Source organism: Amblyomma maculatum, chromosome 1 (genome assembly GCF_055883805.1).
Source record: "Amblyomma maculatum isolate TAMU_Amacu chromosome 1, ASM5588380v1, whole genome shotgun sequence".
Classification (NCBI taxonomy): domain Eukaryota; kingdom Metazoa; phylum Arthropoda; class Arachnida; order Ixodida; family Ixodidae; genus Amblyomma; species Amblyomma maculatum.
The window spans coordinates 261,918,184-261,940,274 of NC_139344.1; the positions used below are offsets into that span (position 1 = coordinate 261,918,184).

General features: G+C 44.6%; 1 protein-coding gene across 1 annotated transcript in view; it reads left to right on the top strand.

The window, feature by feature from the left end:
- LOC146206391 (uncharacterized) overlaps positions 1–22,055 on the top strand; it is an 80,254-nt gene extending 58,199 nt beyond the window's left edge. Inside the window, exons 5-17 of the mRNA XM_084591059.1 lie at positions 11,397–11,502; positions 11,571–11,696; positions 11,775–12,098; positions 12,160–12,327; positions 12,389–12,629; positions 14,318–14,517; positions 14,580–14,681; positions 15,724–15,837; positions 15,917–16,014; positions 19,924–20,086; positions 20,146–20,287; positions 20,747–20,868; positions 20,932–22,055. Of these exons, the coding sequence (XP_084447185.1) occupies positions 11,397–11,502; positions 11,571–11,696; positions 11,775–12,098; positions 12,160–12,327; positions 12,389–12,629; positions 14,318–14,517; positions 14,580–14,681; positions 15,724–15,837; positions 15,917–16,014; positions 19,924–20,086; positions 20,146–20,287; positions 20,747–20,868; positions 20,932–21,264 (2,239 nt within the window). The 3' untranslated portion in view covers positions 21,265–22,055. The remainder of the gene's footprint in view (positions 1–11,396; positions 11,503–11,570; positions 11,697–11,774; positions 12,099–12,159; positions 12,328–12,388; positions 12,630–14,317; positions 14,518–14,579; positions 14,682–15,723; positions 15,838–15,916; positions 16,015–19,923; positions 20,087–20,145; positions 20,288–20,746; positions 20,869–20,931) is intronic.
- The last annotated feature ends 36 nt before the right edge of the window (positions 22,056–22,091 follow it).

Below are 22,091 nucleotides of genomic sequence, written 5' to 3' on the forward strand. Positions count from 1 at the left end.
CCGCGTGTCTTTCGATCAGGTTTTCTTCCGGCTGGTTTGGTCGGTTCTCGGTGAGGTAAGGTGACCTTGCTGTGTGGCGCGCATGCGTGCACGGTCGTTTCATGTCGTTGGAATGGTGTACGTGACCCTGGTACAGTCCTCCACAACCACGACTGCTCGCAGAGCAAGAACAAAAGGCGTCCTTCAGCCTTCGAGAGTAGTGAGGACTGCTTTGTGATCACGAACTTCCCCGCATCTGAGATGCAAACTAATCACTTTAACAAGCGTGTTTGTGAACGCGCTAACAGTTACGATTATCCTCGCGGGCTCAGCTGCATGACTGAGGCTTTCTCACCTGTGTGTGCTTTTATTTGTTTGTTCTCGCACCCGGTGTTTGAAATTACTTATTTCCCTAATCACATAGGTGCAGTACAAGGTCTTAAGCGCCAATTAGAAAACTTTGCGTGTAAGCGAACCTGGCAGGGATCACTACTTCTGCGCTTCACCCGTCTTTATTATGTTTATGTTTTGTTTGCCACCCACAGTGCGACATATGAGACCAGTAGTACAAAGCAGCTGATAAAAGCGATGCACACACAACTATAGCGGTCATTGCGATGAGGCACTGAAGTTATGTCACAGGTCTGACAAGACTGCTTATATCTGCCTGATTTTCTGACTGATTTGATTTGGTTTGTGGGGTTTAACGTCCCAAAGAGACTCAGGCTATGAGAGACGCCTATTTTGATCGCGAGTGTACCGAAATGGCAGTGCGAAGCGATACTGAGCGGCCTGCATGATGGAGGACTGTACATACTTGGTCTGCTACATTTTCCTGCATGTGGTGTGGTAAGTGGGCATTTGTCGCTAAGCACTGTTCGGTGTGGTGAACCTGCGCCCCCGTTGCACGTCTCCGTCACACACTCTCACTGCAACGCCTGCGTGCGGCGCTAGCACTCTCCAAAAAAAGAAAGGAAAAAAAAGAATTAAGCGGATGCATGCCGCATTCACAGACCTCCACTTGCCGTGCGCGGTATACTTCATTCGTGAAGTACCTCGGGCAAGCCTAGAGCACGAACACTCTTGCACATGCCGTATGCACGTATCTAAAGAACGAGAAAAGGCAGACTATAAAAACGTGTCTTCGCGCTATTTTGGGCACCTAAACAATATCCACTGCGAATACTACCATCACCACTTCTTTGTTGTGTTTTCATCACTGATGTAGCGAAAGCTGTCTCGTCTGGCCTTCCGCTGTGCTTACACGCGTCGCACCTTAAACCCACGGTCTAACGGCATGCCCGATGGATGGCGCTGCTGTTCATCGATCCTTATCGCTCCTCACTCACTTCGCTGATCATGTGACCTAACTACGACCGGCGAGGAGAAAGGAAGGCTTCAGCAGCTTTTGCGTTGCTTTGCGATACATTTTAGAGTTACTGAAATTTCCAGCGGCTAACACGCATTGGAGGAGCTTTAATGCACGCGCCAACCAGTACGCGGGCGGGTAGCGCGTAGTTGTGACGTCAGTTGCTGGAACATGCATGGCGCAGACGGCTGGTTGAAAAAGAGCTTCGACGGTTTTGGGGCCGATGCATGGCGCATGCGCCGCGGGACGCGTGAAATAAAGGTCAGAGTAACGTATCGTGTGACGATAATATTTGAAAAAATTTGGCGAAATTAGATGGATAGGTAAATTATTGGGTAAAACGAAAGTTTACTCATAGTGGTGGAGGACTAAGAGAACTAGCCATTAAGTATGCAGGAAAGCAGATATGGAAACAAACTGCATTAAACGCCAGTTCAAAAAGGCAGTGGGTGACAAGTGCCACTGGATTATAAGCAAGCGGTCTCTGGAACTATGTAGAAATTGGAAACGGCAGATCTGAAAACAATCGTTCTATGATAATTCAAGACACAGCGTCCTACTGTTAGAAGTGAGTGACAAAGAACCATTTATTTCCGACCTTCGTCCTAGCCGCGGTCTCGAGTCTTAGAGTGGGTGGCCTTTCCATCGGCCGATAAGGATGTCAAAACGCCTCCTCTCTGGCGTTTCCGCCTTGCTAGCGCCAAGTGCACGGAAATGCCCAGCTAGCAATGTGGCGAAGCCCAGGAAGCCCTCGTTGCAAAGATCTGTAAACCGCTCAACATGTGGGCGATATGGGCAACACGAGCTGTGGCCACATCGATCGACGTGGCCACAGCAGTAGGAGCGGCCCAGCTCTCCCTGGAATAAGAAGATCGGCGTGTCTTAAAAGGCGAGGGTACAAAAAGATATCTAACCAAGATGATGACACGTGTGCAGTGTGCAGCAAAGGAACGATTGATCAAAATTTACTAAAAGGTGACAGTCTTTATACCGATGTCCCTGCCGGCACAGCCACTATCGCTGAGACCTTAGGGTTTAGAGGTGACGTATAGGTACTGTGAATTAATCGGTCTGTGGCAGACGTTAGTAAAAATTGAAGCGATCAGAAGATTAATGGATTAAAAGCAAGGCAGTGTCGTAAAAGTACAAGTTTAGGGTTCAAAATATGAATTTGTATTTACAGAAAGAAAGGAGTCTCTAGATAGTAAGATTTCACAAAGTGATCAAAGAGGTGCAAAAAATATCGAGCTTGATGGCGCGTGCCTCCACCCAGCTTCAAAGCGACGCTCCTACTGACCATCCATCCGTCATTCACGCACCATGCTTTCACTGAGTTTCGCCACGCAGCATAGCGTGGACACTGCGTAATCTTTTATTCCCACTTGGGCGCACCTTTTCGTACAGGCATGTTCTTGTCGTGGACGCACGATTCTTGCACACATTTTTTTTTATGCAAGATGAACTTACATACGATTGAACTCTGCCCCCTTTCCCAGGCTCTGAAAAGTCAAATGTGTATCATGCGAGCTTTGGCGGTGGAACGCGCGTTCGCACTACATGGGGTGACCCTTAGACACCTAGTGCTACGTAAATCCACTTGTGACACTGCATTCTGCGTGCGTGACCACTGCACCTCCACGCCCCTTGCTCACCGCCCAGAAACGATAGCTGCGTTGCCTGCGCTGCTTCTCATCTCGGTGACCGCCCGTTGAGTTCCGGCGTTATTTGAAGCCGAATGCAGCACCCCTTGGCGCATTGCGCGTTGACCCGCCCCACCTTCCCGATTGATTCCTCTGCTGCGCTGCTGTGCTGTTTACTTTATAAGGCGTGGCCAAGATCTCGTACGCGTGTAAATTCGCGCGGCAGAATGCGCCATGAGACAATGCATGTTGACGCGGCATGCACCGACCACGTGGTCTCACGGCTAGCACTGACGTCACAGCAGCCGCCATGTTGGCGAACCAGATCGCCACCTGATCCCGCCCGAATGGCGAAATTTATGTGCATTTCGCTGTCGGGGCGCCCATGATGCCATCTACAAGCCGCCTAGCTTATAGGTGACACTTCCGGAAATTTGCATCTTGCGCTTCCTTATCATATCGGCAAACTGCATGAAACTCGCAAAAAATCGCATTCGGAGATATGTCGCGCGCGAGAACTGCTCCGCCGTCAGAGAATATCCACTGGACGGTCACTGGATCTAGTTGTATCCGTGCCAGGCACCAAACAGTTCCCTTAGAAAGCATGCTGGGCGTCTGTCAGGCACCGGAAAGTAACTTCTTCCGGGCCTAAACTCGAGCAAGCGTACAAGATGCGCGCACTCACAACCCGCAAAACTCGGATGGAAAACGTATACACCTGCTGCTGCCCGAGTCGATCGCGGTCTCTCCGTTCACATCCCGCGCGCGCGGTGTGGCCCAATCGGGACGCGAGACCGACACGAGGAGAACGGAAGTGAGGTTGAGGGTATATATATGTACAGGTGCGGACATAAGTATACGGAGCACGCTTTTCCCTTCAAATTAAAATCACGCCTCTTGAACTGGAGATAGCAAAACAATATTTACTCCGTTCACTTTTGTCCGCTCTGGTACATTAGGGGATGTCAGTATTGAAATTTTCGAATGCGAGTCGAATGTGGGGGAGAAAAAAAAAGCTGCCTTTGAATGCCGACTATCTGATTGTTGAAGGGAAAAAAAAGGAATAAAAATAGCAAAATTGTTAGTCTTGTTTTTGTCAGAATTCACGTGGTATTAGCCAACAAAATTAAACTAGAATTGCTGAGAACTTTATAACCTACTGAAAAGTCCGGTATAAATCCTACACATCATTACTTATGCGTTGCTTTTTTTTTTTTTTTTTTTTTGTACATGATCGAAGGATCTGCATGAAACCGGGCGCAACTATCATATCGCTTCTGAATATAGTAAACTCTCGTTAATTCTGCCTTCGGGGAACCAGAAAAAAAAAATGACCGAATTAACCGAAAGCTGAATTATTGAATGCTCCTAAAAAAACTGCCAAAGACCGTTTGCATGACAGTAATTTTATTTGATGAACACTTGCGAGACGGCTGTCTGCATTTGAGATACAATACAATACAATAACACTTTATTTACACCACTTTACATGATGCAGGAAGCCTCCAGAGAAAGCTGCCAAAAGCCAGCTTGACAGGGCCGCAGGTCCCCCTTCATTGGCAGAAGTCAGTGAACAATGACAAACCAAAAGACATTAGATATGAATACATTTTACATGTAATTCGAACAAAGGGAGCAAACTGCAACTTAATAAGCACAAGAAAGAAGAAGGCACCAAAGTGAGAACAACGCTTCTGTCCGGTTTCGTCAACTGCTTCGCTTTGCACACACTGTCGGGAAAGCCCTCTTCACAAAATGGCCCCGTCACGGTTTGAGGATGCTTCACTGCACAATACACGCACCAAGCATTGCGGTGAAGCGTGCAGTGTCGTGAAACTGCGCTATTAGAAAATTTGCGATGTATTCGGTGATTTTCGAATATTCGGAAAACACCGAATATCAGTTTCTCAAATATGAATCAGATAACAAATATGTTTGTTATTCGATTCGTGTTTAAAAAAAAAAAAAAAAAAGATGTTTCGAGTTTTCTGAATATATCGAAAATTTTCGAATATATATCCAATACTTTGCGAAGTACGAGCTGAAGCATGTGGAACGGTTGGACACACATTTGCTGAGTCATTTGCAGGGTATCCAGACAACCAGACTGCATTTCACGCAAGAAATGTTTTGTTTGCTAATTTCGGTTTTAAAAGGGCGTATGATGCTGCTGTCATTCAGCAATTGGTCTACTAAGAAGTTATTTTCAAGCTTGTATTTTCATTTTGATGTCTTTAATTAGAATATATACCAGGTATTTCAGAGAAGCCCGCTACTAATTTTTAAAAAATGCTCTTCTCGATGTCATATGAGCGTTGGCGGGCAGCAGGAAACGGGTGAATTATATTACAACTCAAGAAAAATGCTGCTTTTGCCCCTCAAAGGACGCCCTGCGGCCAATGGTGTTGACCATTCTCATGACGATTCTCATTCTCAATCCTCTGAGACCGACTGGCGTGACAACGCAGGGCACCACAACAAATGAATGGAGGTACACCGTGGCTGAATCGGATTAACAGCGGCGTCATGAAGGTCGGTTGACACCGTTGACAGAAGGGCCTCCTTCGAGGAGCATCTGACGCTTATTTTTTTCTTGAATTGTATACGAATATAGTTCACAAATAATAATAATAATTGGTTCACAGGAAGGGAAAGGCGCAGTACCTGTCACACTTGCTCTGTGGACACCTGAACCGCGCCGTAAGGGAAGGGATGAAGGTGGGAGTGAAAGTGGAAAGAGAGAAAGAGGAGCCGTAGTGGAGGGCTACGGAGTAATTTCGACCACTTGGGGATCTTTAACGTGCGCTGACATCGCACAGCACACGGACGCCACTTCGTTTCACCTCCATCAAAACGCAGCCGCCGTGGTCGGGTTCGAACCCGGGTACTCCGGCACAGTAGTCGGGCGTCTTACCACTGCGCTACCCCGGCGGGGCTAGTTCACAAAATACAGTTTGTGAAGCATTTTGATGGACGTCGTTGAGCGCGCTCCGCAGGTGCCCGATTTTCGAATTGAGCCAGAAGTGGCCAAAATATTGGTTCAGCCATGGTGGCTGGCCACCAGTAACAGCCATAACAGTATTCAATATTTTGAAAATGCAGTTTCCCTTGGCACTATGGCTGAACCAATATTTTGGCCACTTCTGGCTCAATTCGAAAATCGGGCACCTGCGGAGCGCGCTCAACGACGTCCATCAAAATGCTTCGCACAATGGTGCATCATTCCTGCGAGAGGTGGAGCAATGGTGACCACCGCAGCGCAGGTGGAATAGGGAAGGTCACGCTGCACATGCGCCACGGAAGATTCTCGAATTGTTCCAGAAGTGGACAACATTGGTTCAGCACTAAGAGAAACTGCGTTTGCAAAATTTTGAAAACTGTTACGGTTGTTACTGGTGGCCACCTACAATTAGATAGATGCGTTTATTGATGGGAAAGGCTGAGAAGTCAGCTGGAAAGTTAAATTTAGCCTGCTGCTCAGAGCTGGGGATGGAGATAAGGAGAAGAAATAGGAACGTATGGGTGACAGTGTGGTGAGGAGAGCTATGAAAAAAGCACACAGGCACAGTAACTTCTGTCACAATTGTGCGAGTCGAGTCCTATGTCGTTCGAAAAAACAGCCAAGAACTTGCACTGCCTGTACACGTGCTTCCCCAGAAATGTAGCAAATTGATATTCTTGAAGGGCCACGAGCTCAGCAGCGGTTAAAAATTTAGCTACAAATCTCTAATTGCAATCAGGTGCGCAACTGTAATAGCACTTACAAAGTGAAATGTGCACTCTAGAGTATTCTGGAAAATGAGCTCATTCCTTTATTTTATTTTATATTTTTAGTTTCTGTGAATATATAGCTTTAGTCGCAGACAACATAGCTGCAAATGAAGCCTATGGCACATACTTTTTTTTTTTTTTTTGCGAGCGACGACAATCATTCTGCGGTGGCTAATGAAAATACTCCATGAAGACACCCAGAGTAACCTTGATTACTTTGGACACGGCGTAAATAATGTTTTGATAAAACTGCTGCATATTTGTGGTTCAGAGAATGCATCAGCAAAACAACAAGCCTGAAGAAAGCAGACTATGGTTTCGAAGATCACTCTACTTATTACTCTGGTGATAACAGAGCAGCAAGCTGCCACACGATTGCCTGGGAGACTCTCTGCGCATTGGTTCACTTCTGGTATCTGCAGTGAGTTAAGAAAAAGAAGTGGGAACCAGAATGCTTGATCCGATTTTATAGGAAAGTTGGCCACACAAGACAATAATTGGAAGTTTTTTAGGAATGCTTAAGGTGTGTAGATCAAGTTCAAAATCCTTCAAGTTCAAAATTTCCTTTAGTGCACCTTTAACTATTAAAATTCAGTTAATTATACTGCTTTAAGTTAACATGATTCATGCGATTTCTGATGTTTGCCAACACTGACATTACTATACCACAAAAGTCATCTTTTGTCTCAAAAACCTATTGTTAAACATTTGTGGCAGGCTTCCCTGAAACACCTGGTATGGCACTGCTCTGTGGCTAAAGTTGTGTGTTATGTCGTCTTTTGCCAAAAGGTGAAACGACATTAGAAGACTCCTGTTATGTCTATCAAAGACCAATGTGCAAGTATGATCTTATGCTTTCATTTCTTTAGAGTAGGCTGAGAGCAACTAATGATAAATCATAAGCATTTGAAATTAATGTTCTCAAAAAGCCCCTCACGAGGATGCTTTTCTTGTCACTTTGGAAAAGACAGAATAATGAGACCATAGATTTACTCCACTTGTATGTGATGTGAACATTTCAAGTACAGTCGAACCTCGATGTAACGAGCCTGAATGTAACGAAATTCGCGATGTAACAATATTTTTTTTTTTATTTCCCGATCTCTGCCCCATTGAAAGTTATTTTTTTTTTTTTGCGATTTAAAGAATAATTTTATACCGCACTCTCGATTAAAGAAGTCCTCGCTCATCGCGTACATGTACCAGTAGCCACCTTGACAATCGTATGAGAACTAAAACTTCAGCCCTGACACACCGCATTTTATATCTGCTGTTTTACGCGCCAATTCCGTTGGCAGTCTGGAATTAGCGAGCGAAACAAAATCCGTCGTGTGCATATAAAACCCGCGGTGCGGAAGTTTTAGGACGCGTCATGCCATGGCGTAGCTGGCCAGTCAGAACGAAAAAGCGCTAACCGGAAATACCATATTTACTCGCGTCATGAACCCTCTTTTTTTTTTTTTTTCAAGGAAAATAGACGTGAGTTTGAGGAGAGGGCGCAATAAGCGGGAAAAGTTTAGATTCTCTTTTTTTTTTTTTTTTTTTTTTTTTTTTTTTTTTTTTTTTTTTTTTTTTACGGGTCGTCCATCCCAGCCATCAATCATCAAAGAAAGCCTGCGGTCAGCCGCACTCATCGCGCCGGCTCTTAGCATCCTTCCTTTCAAAATGTACTTGCTACTATCACACGTTCCAACGATTTTATGGTAGCAAACGGCGCGCTCCATCGCTGCGTGATAAAGCAGATAAAGCAAACGTATTGAAACCCAGGCTTGCGCAACGGGACGAGCTGAGCAGGCCGCCGCAGGCACTCCTCTCAAGGCCGCTGGCACTCTGCCAAGTTCTCACCCCACTTTACCCCATCACTAAAGCTAAAGCTAACGCCAAAAAAGACACCGTGCTTGCCGTGCTGTTGTCACTGCGCAGCACCTTGGCGCGCTGCCACTAAAGGTAGCGTCATCTCCCCTCTCCTTCAGCGCCGCCGCTCCTCCTCCCGCGTTTCGACCGTGGCTCCATCTACGCGGTGCACGGCTAGCGCGCGCTCCCCGGAGCAGGCGCCGGGTCTCGCCAGAGCATTTCAGCTTGCATTTGTCGCAATGTGTACGTTAAAATATTACTCGATACTGAAACATCAATACGGAATGTTTACAGGGATTTTCAGCCAAAATAGTTTCAGCCGTTAGTGTTTACACCACACATACGCGATTTCGGCATCGGTTCAACTCGCCTTCATCTCCGTGCTTCCGTAGTTCGTCACCTGTTGGCCAAACTGAGCGGCATGCTTAAAAAAAAAAAATGTAACTGGGTGGCAGACGGGAATAATTGAGCAACAGTCTGTGTATGGTTTCTTTGCAGCTTTGACTGGCTTGCGAGCTGCCGGTAAACTTGCGAAGCATGGCAGCAGTTGTCTTCCATGTGTTTTCAACTTCAGGTCCAGATCCCCATCAGCGCTTGCACGCGTGGCGTGCGAAATCGAGAACTAGCACACCAAACGAAAGCAAAGTACAAAATATGTGGCTTTATCCGGTCGCCTAAGAGCTGTCACTGTTTCGTTAAATGCGGCGACACACTCAAAAGATGCAGTTAGCTTACATTCACGACAAAGACAACGCCTCAGAAAGCATGGCTGAGTAGCTAAAAATCAAGGACCTTATTTTACCCTTAGATGTATAACGCGAAAAGTTAAAAAAAAAAAAGAAAGAATATGACGCGCGGGCATGTGGCTCTTGGCAAGGCGAAACAATGAACAAATCCGTACTGAGTGTGTGGCAGCATATTAGTTTAGAGATGAGCAAATTGGGTGCCGCGAAACCTTCCCTCGCGCCGCATCTCGATTCGCGGACGGCATTGTAAACAACCGTTTGTCATCATGTCTAAGTGTGCTGCACCAGAAATCGCAGCAACATGTCATTTCGAACGCAGCAACTTAAAAAATAAACAGCATGAAAGAGGCGCGAGCCGTTGCAAAACACGACGATATGCGTCGCGCTCGTCGTTTCGCACCGGGGAAAAGGAGGCAGCCAACACAACAAGCAAGAAAAAAGTGCGCGAAAACACGTGACGGCGCTCGGCCAATGGGAGGGTCGAATGCCGAAGGAGAGCGCCGGAGAAGAGGCGGGCGGCAATATTCACATGTTGGCGCTACTTGAGGACATCGGCAGCGCGAAACGGAGAGACGTGCTAAAGCCTTTTTTTTTTTTTTTCAACTCAGTGGCAAAAGTGGGAGGTGGGTTCCTATGCAAGTAAATATGGTACGCGTACTTGAAGCCTGAACAAAGACTGCTGCACCCCCTCCCTGTATATAAAATAAATAAATAAATAAATGTTTTTCATCATCATCATCCCAATGTAGCCGCACCGGCGTGGGCAATGCAGACATATGACATGTAGTTCACTATAATACGACAGCGTCCCCGTTATAGTCCCTAGATCGGGTGATCTAGAGACTCGTATTAACTATTTTTGTCTTTGTTTACAAACGTTGGATGATGATATCAATGGCGACATCTGGCGGCGGCTTTGAGTACTAGGCACTACGCTCGCTCTCTGCGCATGCGGAAAAAATTATGCGTCCGCGTCCATTCGTTATCACTCATTATGGGCTCCTGATATACAAAATAACTTCCGGTGCCCTTATTAGCGCTATTATTGCTAGAATTTCTTGCTTGCTTCCTGATTTCATTATTTACACGTTCCCAGCAGTGTTACATGAACCTGTTACTTCATTTGGGCAGCTAAAACATAGCAACACCGACGTAACGAAATTCGCGATATAACGAAATTCTCAGTTGCACGTAAGACTTCGTTATATCGAGGTTCGCCTGTACACTGCAACCTGCTAATAAACTTTCAAGGATGCACAAAACATTCACATTTCAACCTAAATATTTGAACTGCCAACAAAGAATATTCATTGTATATCTGCTGAAAGTGTATACGTTCCTTTAGATGCATACTTCCCATTAAAAAGATGTTCTGATGTTTCGTGAGGCACTCTAGATTTGCTTCTGGCTTGGTTTGTGAGGTTTAATTTCTCAAAGTGATTCAGGCTATGAGGGGCACAATAGTGGAGGGCTCCAGAAATTTCGACCACCTAGGGTTTTTTAATGTGCACTGACATTATACAGTGCACAGACGCATTGATTTTTGCCTCCATCAAAAAGTGGCCGCTGTGCAGGGATTCGATCCCATGTCCTTAGGTTCAGCAGTCGAGCGCCGCAACCACTGTGCTACTGTGGCGGATCTTAGAATCACTTTATCAGATGGTCGGAAAAGATCTGTGATTAATTCTGGTCTTGAGTGCTTCAAGCTATATAGTTTCACTTCTCCTAGCTTTTTTTTTTTTGCTTTCTAGCCCTACTTGAGCAGTCATCATTTTGAATTGCACAATCCTTTCAAGAAAGCTTTTGCCTTGGGTGCACATATTCAGTATTAAACGGCAAGATTCATTGGTGCATGGTGTACGTTGAGTTTATCACAACACACTCCAATACAGCACAATAGTTTTTTTTTACAAACATTAATGCAGTTAAGTTGGTTGCATTTTTCTTGTGACTAATAAAGATCTGTAACCCTAACGCAGACGCAAATGACATTTGTTTTATGAATATGTTTCAATAATTCTCCGGTCTTCATTTCAGAAATGAACCAAAGCCCATACTTATAAGTTATGTTCGAGCCGAGACTGCGCAACATGCTCTGAACCTCAAGCAAGAATTACACAAGATGAATTTCAGTGTGTACCTAGTAAGTGTTGCTTTGAATTGGATGACTGCAGCAGTGTGAATTTATGATTAATCTGTACAACCTTCTAGGATATTGATGAAATCAAGATTGGAAGCGACTGGCAGGATGCGCTCAACTATGCAGTGAGCGAATGCCACTTATTTGTGCCTCTCATCAGTCCCATGTACGGCAAGACTCAATGGACAAACCGAGAGGCAAGTGGTTTTAGAAAAGTTGGCAGAGCTGTGCACTGCAGGCACGTATTGTGACCACCGGCGCAATTTTCTGCACAGGTCAAGCTCGCAGATGTTCTTCACAAAGTGATCATTCCTGTCAACTTCCTCGAAACGTGGCCCCCAGAGTGCCTTGCCATTCAGTTCGCCTCCACTCAGTACATAGCAGCCTGGAAGCAGTCAGAGCATGAGACTGGCCAAGGAAAGCCAGAGCTTGGCGCACCTGCTGGCTCCACTCCTACGGGGGAAGGGTACAAGTATGATTACAGAGTCTGGGATGAAACCAACTTAAAGCGAGTTGCCAAAGAAATTGCTGAGCGATACAGACAGACAGTGAAGCGAGAACAGATCGCTGAGCGGCGCAGCAAGACGTCAAGCCTAAAGGTACTGCGCATGGCAATGTTTGTTCTGGTGGTGCGACTCATGTGCTACTTTTTCACTGCAGATGAAGCGAACGTCCCATCTGAGCAATCTTGCCACTGTTGAGGAGGTAAACTATCGAGCTTCCACTAGGCTAGAGGCCGTTCCTAGCCTTTGCACAGCAGAGCAACTTGAGCCAGTGGAGACTAAGGAGCTCATTGTGATAACTGCCCATCCAAAGCAGAAGGATATGGTAGGCATGCCTTACACCTGCACAGGTATAAATTTGTGCTAATGCAGTGCACTTTACACAGGCACAAGACATTGCACGGATGCTGGAGCAGGATGGTTTCAAGGTCTGGAGCACAACTGAGCTGAATGAAGCAAGAGAGAGCTGCTCAGATACAGAAAGCATTCCTACCAACCCTAATACACCTCGAGAGCTTGCACCCATTCCAGAGGGCGAGAGAGTTTTCAGTGACACGTACAGGGAGGCCAACAACCGCATCCTGGAACACAAGCGGCTGAGCTCACTTCGAGAACATGATGGACCTGGTGAGTTTGGCATCTGGTGAACATTCTTTAACATTGAAAAAGTAAACATATATCTTTGTCTTATCCATGCGAATACGGATCATGTAGTCAGGTAGCTGAAGAGTTCTACACAGGTGCATATAGTAGCCAAAGTAATCAAGATTATAATGAGAGAGACAGTAGTGCAGAGCAATACCCCCTCTGTAATGCGAAAGCCCTGAGGGTAAATGAAATTAAAAAAAAATTATACATTCCACCAGTAATGAAGGAGGAAGTAAAGGAAGTCTTAGAAGCAATGAAAGGGGGAAAGCAGCTGGTGAGAATCAGGTAACGGCACATGTCTTGAATGAAGAGGGGAAGATTGTGCTAAAAAAACAGGCAGCTCTTGTCTCGTGATCTCGAGCATACCAGAATCTTGGAAGAATGCTCAAATTATCTCAATCCATAAGAAAGGGGATGCCAAGGACTTGGAAAATTAAGTGGATCAGCTTACTGTCCACTGTCTACAAAGTGTTTACTAAGATAATCGCTAACAAAATCGGGACAGGATCAGACCAGTCAACCGAAGGAACAGGCAGGCTTTCATAAATGCTACTCGACAAGAGGCCATATATCCACACTACACATCAGGTGCGCTGAATATAACCAAGCCCTGCATGTAGCATTCATAGATTATTAAAGATCATTCGGCTCAGTTGAAACCTCAGCTGTCATTCAGGCATTACAGAACCAAGGTGTAGAAGAGCTATATGCAAAATTACTGGAAGGTATTTCACAGCAACCACAGCCTTTCACAATGAATGTAATAAAATTCCAACAAGAAAGTGTGTTATTCACCTCATGTTTGCAACAGATATTCAGAGACCTGGATTCGGTGCAATTGGGGATGAGTCGATGGTGAATACCATAGTAATCTGTTATTTGCTGATGGCATTGTCTTGCTACTCTGGGAACAAACTGCAAAGCATGATCGATCACCTGGGAAAGCAAAGTAGAATGGTGGGTCTAAAAATTAATATGCAGAAAACCACAGTAATGGTCAACAATCGTGGAAGGGAGCAGGGGTTTAGACAGGTAGCAAGGGAACAGAAGTGGCATGGGAATATGTCCACTTAGGGCAGGTAGTGATCACAGATCCAGACCACGAGAGTAGAACAACTAAAAGAATAAGAATGGGATGAAGTGTATTTGGCGGATGCTGTCATATAATGATTGGCAGTTTGCCAGTATCCCTCAAGAGAAAAGTATGTAATGGCTGTATCTCACCAGTACGTACCTATGGGGCACAAATGTGGAGGCTAATGATAAGGGTTAAACAAAATGAGGACAATGCACTGAGCTATGCAAAGGAAAACGATTGGCACAATGTTAAGAGATCAGAAAAGAGAAGGGTGGGTCAGGTGACAAATTCGAGAATAATGGCATCCGAACCGAAGTGAAGAAAGATAGGTGTGTGGGCAGGGTGTGTAATTGAATACAAAATAACTAATGGTTGTTAAGGGTAATGGACTGGGCTCAATGAAAAGGCAAGCGTAGTAAGGGCAGAGGAGATTGGGAAGTGCGCAGGGATAATGTGGTCTCAGGCCGCAGCTGGCACAGCCACGGATTAATTGAAGACACACGTAGGAGCCTTTGCCCTGCAATGGGCATATTCAGGCTGATGATGATGACTGTATATCATTTGTCTGTTTATTAATTTTTTTTTTCAGGGTATGCCACATATTCTGCAACAGAAGGGCGCTCAGTATGTCGCCTCACATCACAGGCCAGTGATGCGAGTGTTGTATCTATGCTGGCGGGAGAGAAACTGGAAAAACTGACAAGGTTTCAACAAAAAGCTGTACAGGCAAAAGTTGTAATTGTTTTGATTACAAAAGAGTTCACAGCATCAAGAACATCTGAACAACAGGCAAGTTACAGAGCTTTAGAAGCATACGTCCAGAAGTGTTAATTCATAATAAATTATTTCAGGTGTTCTACATTGAGCACAGGAAGCATGTAGTTTTGGTCAAGTGTGATGACTGCCCAATTCCATGCTGGTTTACATCACTGATGGGCAATGACCTGATTGATGTAAGTAGCTGCATGCTTTTGCCGATCACTGAAAGCAGTTTAGAAGCTGGAATGTATATATCATGCCAATCAGGCACTGCATTATCTCTGCATATAGATGGAACTTCTTAATACATTTAACGTTTCAAACAGACACGAGCTGTACTGGTATGGTAAGGTTGAGAGTGCAGGTGAAGTCTGGTACAGACTGCCGTGCTAGTCTTTTTCAAAGTAAATATGGTTTAATTTGCTGAAAAATTTAAATGCATTAATTTGGAAAATTGAAACAAGTATTGCCCGTTTCAACTAGGATGAATCAATAGAAGTCAGTTTTACTGTTTTTTGTAGTCGACTTCTTTGCAAAAAGTGCAGTGTAAGATTCAGCACTGCCTGGAGCAAGTATGCATACACAGTGTATTGCATTAATTTTGGATGCTATCACAAAAGCATGAGTTTACGATACAATTTCTTTTTTTTCTTCATCATAGCAGTCTTTTGCACCTGTCTGTGTAACTCTACAGATATAGTCAAGGAAGTGACAGTGTCATATGTAAATTAATGTTTTTGGTTGGGCTGCATTGGGGTTTTGCAACTTAATTTACTCTCAGCTTCAGGTTTAATTCACCAAGTGCACATTGTGTGATTTTGACACTTAGATTTTGTTACAGCTTGCATGTTTCGTGAAGCAGCTGTCAGAGTACACCACTGCAGCACTAGAGACTGCGCAGCTCCCAATTGTTCTTGCTCTGCTTTACCAAATGCCATGCTAGAAGGGGTATAGAGACACCATGCACCTGCATAAAGTCCTTAATGTGATTTTCATAGCAAATGGCTGTCCAAATATTTTAACACTTATACGTTATTTATTATGACCATGGTCTCCTTTCCTTCCTTCTTTTTTATCATACCAGGCTCATTTATGGAATGTTTTTCTCAATAGCATTTCAACAGATGTTGAAGTGACCACTATTAGTAAAGAATTGAAATAGTATGAGGCATAGACAATTGTAAAATAAGCATGTCTTCTAACACAGTAAATAAAACTGGAAAATCTCCATTCTAGAGGGACAACCCAGAGTTTGAGAGCATACTGAGAATTCGGATAAGACGTGCAACAAGTCCAGACACATCAGAGACTCCAAAGGATGCTGCAGCAGAAGCCACAATGCAGTGTCTGGTAAATAGTATGACCACTAATTACTAAGACGTCTGCTGGCCAAATGTTTACTCGCTCTTCTTGCACCCACTAACTACAGGTCACTTTTATCAAGAGAGAGATTCCATCACTGGAAACGTGCGTCTACATCGCTGGGAGCAGCAAGCTGCAGTCGGCAAGATCTGTAGAAATATGCAGGTGTGTTACAGTGTTTATTTCCAATCATGCACACTCAACAAGAGAGAGCACAGATGTCATGGGAACTAAAAACTGTCTGTTGAGCGTTCTCTCAAGCAGTTGAACAACTTGAAACACTTTTGATTCAGCTGCACAGTTAGGAAATGCAAATGGCCTTTCCAAACTTGGAAAGTCACAAAGTCGCTCAAGAAACAAAGCCCACGTTTTACAGATCCCCCATAAAAGTACACAAGTAGAAAACAAGTTCAGTGGAAATGACTGCAACAGTGCGCAGTGTCAGTCATGCCCACTACAACAAAGAGGTTACAGCTGTACATATGCCATGCAAATTTTCAAACACTTTACAGAGAGTCATTGCTCTAACGACAGCCGTTACACCGCTCATTGAAGTAAGTGAGGACCGCTCATGGCAAGCACATTTGCACGTGTAAAATAAGAAGTCTGGTACCTGTAATGCAAATGACAAATTGCACACCAGGTTACTTGTTCCACAAAGTCTTCAAGAAATGTCAAGCGACAAGGCTGCACACATAAATAATACCTCATCTGTATTCAGTGCAAGTAATGGCAGTGACAATTCCAATGACATCTTCACACATAGTAACAACATAGACAAAAAGCTGACAAAAATGCCCACATTAAATATATGTTGTTCTAAAGTCAGCCTAGCTCTTTCTAAAACACTATGCAGACAATTAAGTTATTCACACTGTACTGCAGTAGACTGTCACTCTTCTTCCTACCCAAGCATGCAGGTGAGCTGAACACAAAGCATTTGCATGTGTACTCAACTGCAGCAGCTTACTACAGGCAGGAAGAGAGGTATATACAAGGTCCTTTTGGAAAATTTCCCTAGTAGAAATAACACTCTGGCTTGGGTTGCACCTCATTTGGCTGTCCGCTAGAACAGTGCGGTGCCTATGCACTCCGATGTTTGAATTTCTGGTCATCGCACTTGAACGTGGGTAACACATGCTAGAGTCCTCCAAAATGCACCCATGGACACCTCCAGTTTGTTTTTGTTACCACCAAGATGCAAGCATGGCAGAAAAAAATTTTATCAGCGCAGCATGTATGTACTGTTCTTTATCGCCCTCGTACATGACTGGAAAAACGAGTTATCTACTTGTTCTGTCACCATCTGGATAGCATGGACAAAGGTGGTGTGCCATATCGGAATTCTATTCAGAAAGTCAAAGTGGCTTGATCAGCACGTTTTCATCACACTGTGAATTGCCACATGAGGCAGAGCTAAGTTATCTGGTGAACATGGAATCCCAACACTGATTCGACTCCGGCCCACAATGACAAGCACTGACGACTAAATGACTACCTGTTCAAGAGTGTCAAAGCTCCCCCAACAGTCGCTGCAACAGCCTCCTGTCCTCACTTCCCCTTCACTCAATGCATGTATCTGTGACCCCACTGAGTGAAGTGAACAGATCTAAGAATGTCAAACCTGGGCCCACTGCAAACAAGATGCAAAGCATCACCCTAATCACTCTGAAAAACTGGGGATTCGTGAGTGACGTGCAAGGTGCTCTTAAGTGACAGCTGTGGCAGCTTCTTTGGGCTTGCTTTGGTAACCCCTCTGTTCGCAGCACCTATCCTGCCATCGTAAACTTGCAAACCAGCACAGTTGGTTAAGAGCGATATTATGCATTAACATTCACAAGGAAACCAAAAGCTTTGCGAGTTGTTTGTGCAGCTTCCGAAATTGTCCAAGACAGATGTAGAAAATAAAACGCACCGATCAAGTCCCCCTGTATTCTGAATGCGGCTAACACTGTACGCTGCCTCATTCAGTGGCACCCTCCTGCCAATCAAGTAGAAGAACTAAACGTGATGATGACACACACATGCGCACATGTATGCTTTGTGGCATGCGGCAATGAGGTGCAAGCCAAGGCACAGGTTTCAGATGTAGTAGATCCAGTCTGATACTCTCCGCAAAATTGTCATGAACACTAACTACGCTACCCCCAAGCCAATTCACCTGTCAGAAACAAAACATTCCAAGGGGCACCTCTTTACCATTGTTGAGATGTTAAAAAGGATGTGTAAACCTGCAGAGCTGTTGGTTCAGTGAAAAGTCTGTGCTCTCCAAATTGCAGTTCTTCATCATTACCCTTTAAGTTTAGCCATTAGGAAACACACGCATGAAGATGCTTATATTTTATCAATAATGGAGAGTTGATACTCAGGCAGACTGATCACTTGTATGTACTAAAGACATCATGTGAAGCTTATGCCACTCAACAGAGGGTACTAAGCTCAATAAAAATATGAATAAGCACTTAAAATTTGCACTTTTCTCATGCACCTAAAATGGAGTAGGCTGGGCTTTACACTGGCCTACCAACGTGTAGTTAAACCTAGTCAAGTTATTAATGCAAAGATGCTGTGGCTACTGTCTTGGCTTTCAATTCAAAGCATCTGAAATGTAGTAGAATTTATGCTGGCTTCCTTGAGAGGGCACCAAAGTCGGAATGCCATAGAGCAGAGTGGGCTGCATCCAAAACCCATTGGCCTATGGAGGATCCACACAGAAGAGTTTGTGACAGGCATGCAGAAAGTCAGATGAAAAGTCAGGGACAGTTAAAACATGCTGCTCCCTACATCATTTGAAATGTAAAGCAATAAGAAACAGCAAAAGAAATTAAAAAATGGTGCGATGTGCTTTGGTGTCTGTTAGTATTTACTCCTAGCTCAGTCCATTCAATTTTTTATTTTTTGCTAAAGCTGCCTGCACAGTCTAGTCATAATTTGAAATCAAAGGTGACAAAATTTTAATAAAGGGGCGTGCTGTTGATTTGTTTTCTGTTGAGCGTACCAAAGTGTTGGGCTCAAATTTCAAACTTAGCTGAGCTTGTATTACAATCCTCCGTATTGTCATTGTTAAGTAAAAAAGAAGAGGTTGGTGCGAGTGTGTTAATTTTTTACTTTGTGATCTCATTCCTCAGTATGAATGCACCCAGAGAGGCAATTACTAGACAACAAACATAAAATAGTTGTAGTCCTGCATAAGCTACCATATTTCCAGCAAAAGTTTACTGCGGTCACCATGTAACTTCAACTGCAACTGCAACTTGCAAAGTCAGTGATGAGTGATACTACCCTTACATAAACATTCACTGCAGGAATAAATGACAGCAAGAAGTCACCACGTAGGGAAAAATAAATGCGTACATGCTTTTCTGAACATGGAAGCAAGCAATGAGCACCAAATTCATAGTTCATAATTACGGAGGACCCATCTTTATTCAGTTAGGGATTATTAAGCATGTGAATACTAACTGCCAGCTGGAGCTAAATTTCTTTTGGATTCATAAACTTGGAGTAATATCTGGGCGCTACTGCAAATTGGATATGGTTGCACTGCACAGCCTTGACACCTCCAATGTGACACAGGCGTAATTTTGACTGCAAAAAGAAATTGAACATTCAGGTATGGAGAGTTCCTTTTCGATGCTCTAATGCAGATTGGCAGATACACACAGAGCAGGCAGCAGCCCCTTCCTTAACCTTCAGTCTAGAAATGAAGTAGCCTACTGAACAGAAAATATTCTACAGTGAACCTTCTTTCCTACTGTCAGGTCAGCTTCTCCATACTGCAGTTTTCTCACAAATGGCACCAATGGCCTAAGTGGCCTTCATTCGGTACAGGGTGAAACACTCAATGCGCAGGCTAGTACTTGAGGGCATGCATGGTGTCAACAGTCCGACGTCTGTTATATCGTGAAGCATACAAGCTGTTTGTGTGCTTCCTGCATTAAAGGTTGGCTGTGCTGCCATTAGGTGGAAATGCAGTGTTGTGGTGGAGTTGGCCTAACCAATAGGAAAACGATGGTAGAGACTGCTCCAATTCCTGTGAGCCAGTATAACTTTTCCTGTACGCACAATCCTCAGGGAGATCGGCAAGGAGCTTGCAAGGAGGCCCAACCTGGCTGTTGTCACAGGAGGATTTTTTGGTGCCCCTGATGTAGTGGCAAGGACGTTTCATGAATGCCGAGTCAACAATGGTCAGACTGACCCACGCGTCTTTCACATCCTGCCCAAGCGAGACGACAAGGTGGGAAACCTGCTGCTGCCAGTTGTTGGGAGACTATAACTGTGGCTGGTCTTTTGCAGATATTCGCTGGCAAAGTGCAGCAGAACAGCGACGGCTCATTTGCAGCAGTAAATTATGGACGAAACCTGTTCCTTGGAAACTCTGTGAAAGAGCGTGAAAGTGCAGTGGCACGTGCTTTTGACACATGCATCGTTGTAGAAGGTATGGCTGCATGCATAATCACCAAAAGGAAACAATTTGGATGTAGTTTATACCAGACTGTGACACTTGCTTTTGTGAACAGTGGCAGAAAAATGCTGAACGTTTAAAGCCTACAGATACTGTACAAACAGCCCGTTTGATAGGCGCAGAGCAGCACAGCTTGTATTTAGCTAGATACTGTGACTACAGGCATGAGATGCATTCACTTCATCAATAAGTTCTTCTCAAGACTTTTTGTCCCGAATGCTGAGAAACTGCTAGACTGATGCTGAACTTTATTACACTACAATGCCATGCAGTAGTAATGCTGCCAGAGGTGGCAAATTCCTTGCTACTTTGAAGTTTTAACTGCCCTGAATGTAGGTGCTCAATGTTCACAAATGCAGTGATTGTGATTATCAGAATATTAGTATGCAAAATGACATTAGACTGAAAAGGAGTGGCATAATGCTCTCGCAGGAGGTCCTTGTGCAGCTCATGAGGTGGAACAGTTTGTGTGGAGCGATCACTTCGTGGTGCCTGTAGTCTCAACAGGAGGAGCAGCTGGTGGCCAGTTTGGCGTTCCCCTGAAGATCTTAGAGGTGAAGTCCACGAAATAAATGCCATCTGCCGCAACTTCTAAACTACCTCCTTTTGTATTCCAGACTCCGCACGGCATAGCAGAGGAGAAGTGGTCTGTCCTATCCGAGAAAGAAGCGCCCCCGGCAGAAGTGGCAAAAGCTGTAGTGGAGATTGTTTTGCAGCTCAAGCGAGCAATGATCTCCCACACTAAATCACACCTGGTGCGCAACAAATACAAGAAGCTGAAGAAACGTAACAAGCACTCCCGGGAACCAACTGAGCAGCAGGCAACGGACACCACACACACCACAGACTCCGGCCCTGCCCCAAGCTTGATCAAGCCCACTGTGTCATTCCGAACCATGTCTCACTGGCAAAGGATAGTGAACTACTTTCGCAAGAAGTCCACTTCCTAGCATCTGCCAGGATCAAACTAGGCCTAGGAAGTGAGTGCGACTCCAAAGAACAAACCATTCTAGTTGCAATCAAGCTGCCTCAATTGTGCGTCCTGGCCAATTAGGGTGCGTCGTGTGCATTTTAACGGCTTGGGCGTGACAGACTGTGCCAGCTCCAAAGATGGTATGTGGGATGCAATGTCCAAAAGCGACATGGACTGTGAGGGACGTTGTAGCGGGCCTCTGGAATAATTTCGATCATGTGTGTACTGACATCGTACAGTACACGAGCACCTTGCGCTTCGCTTCTATCAAAATGCAGCCTGGATTCCAACCCTCATCCTCAGGCTCAGCAGTCGAGCGCCCTAATTACCAAGCCACCTCAGCGGAGCCCGGCTCCAAAGATGAAAGTGTGAATTCCTGTGTTGTACAATGGCACTTTAGTAGCCTGCACCCAAGCCTCATCACATCCTGTAGTATTTATCATACATCCATTAGCCATAAGCAAAGCAAAATTTGTTTTGTGCGTTCAAAACTTAACTTTATTGAGGTATTCAGAGATAGCACATCTCACTTCATCTGCAACAACTTGACAAGCTCTTCATCTTTTTTTTTAACTTTTTTTTTTAAAGGCCAACATGTTATCACAGTTTGAACCAACCTGCAAGCAGTTGTAGTCATCTGCTTAGCAAGCTACGCCAAACACTGAATGTCATTATATATACACGGCCTGAGTACGCAACTGATCACAATGATTGTACATAGTGTTGTTTCCACATGAATAAACTATCACCTCTGCGTGACCCCTTTCACTGGTTGGCTTGTTGCAGAAAGGGCCTTGAGTAGAA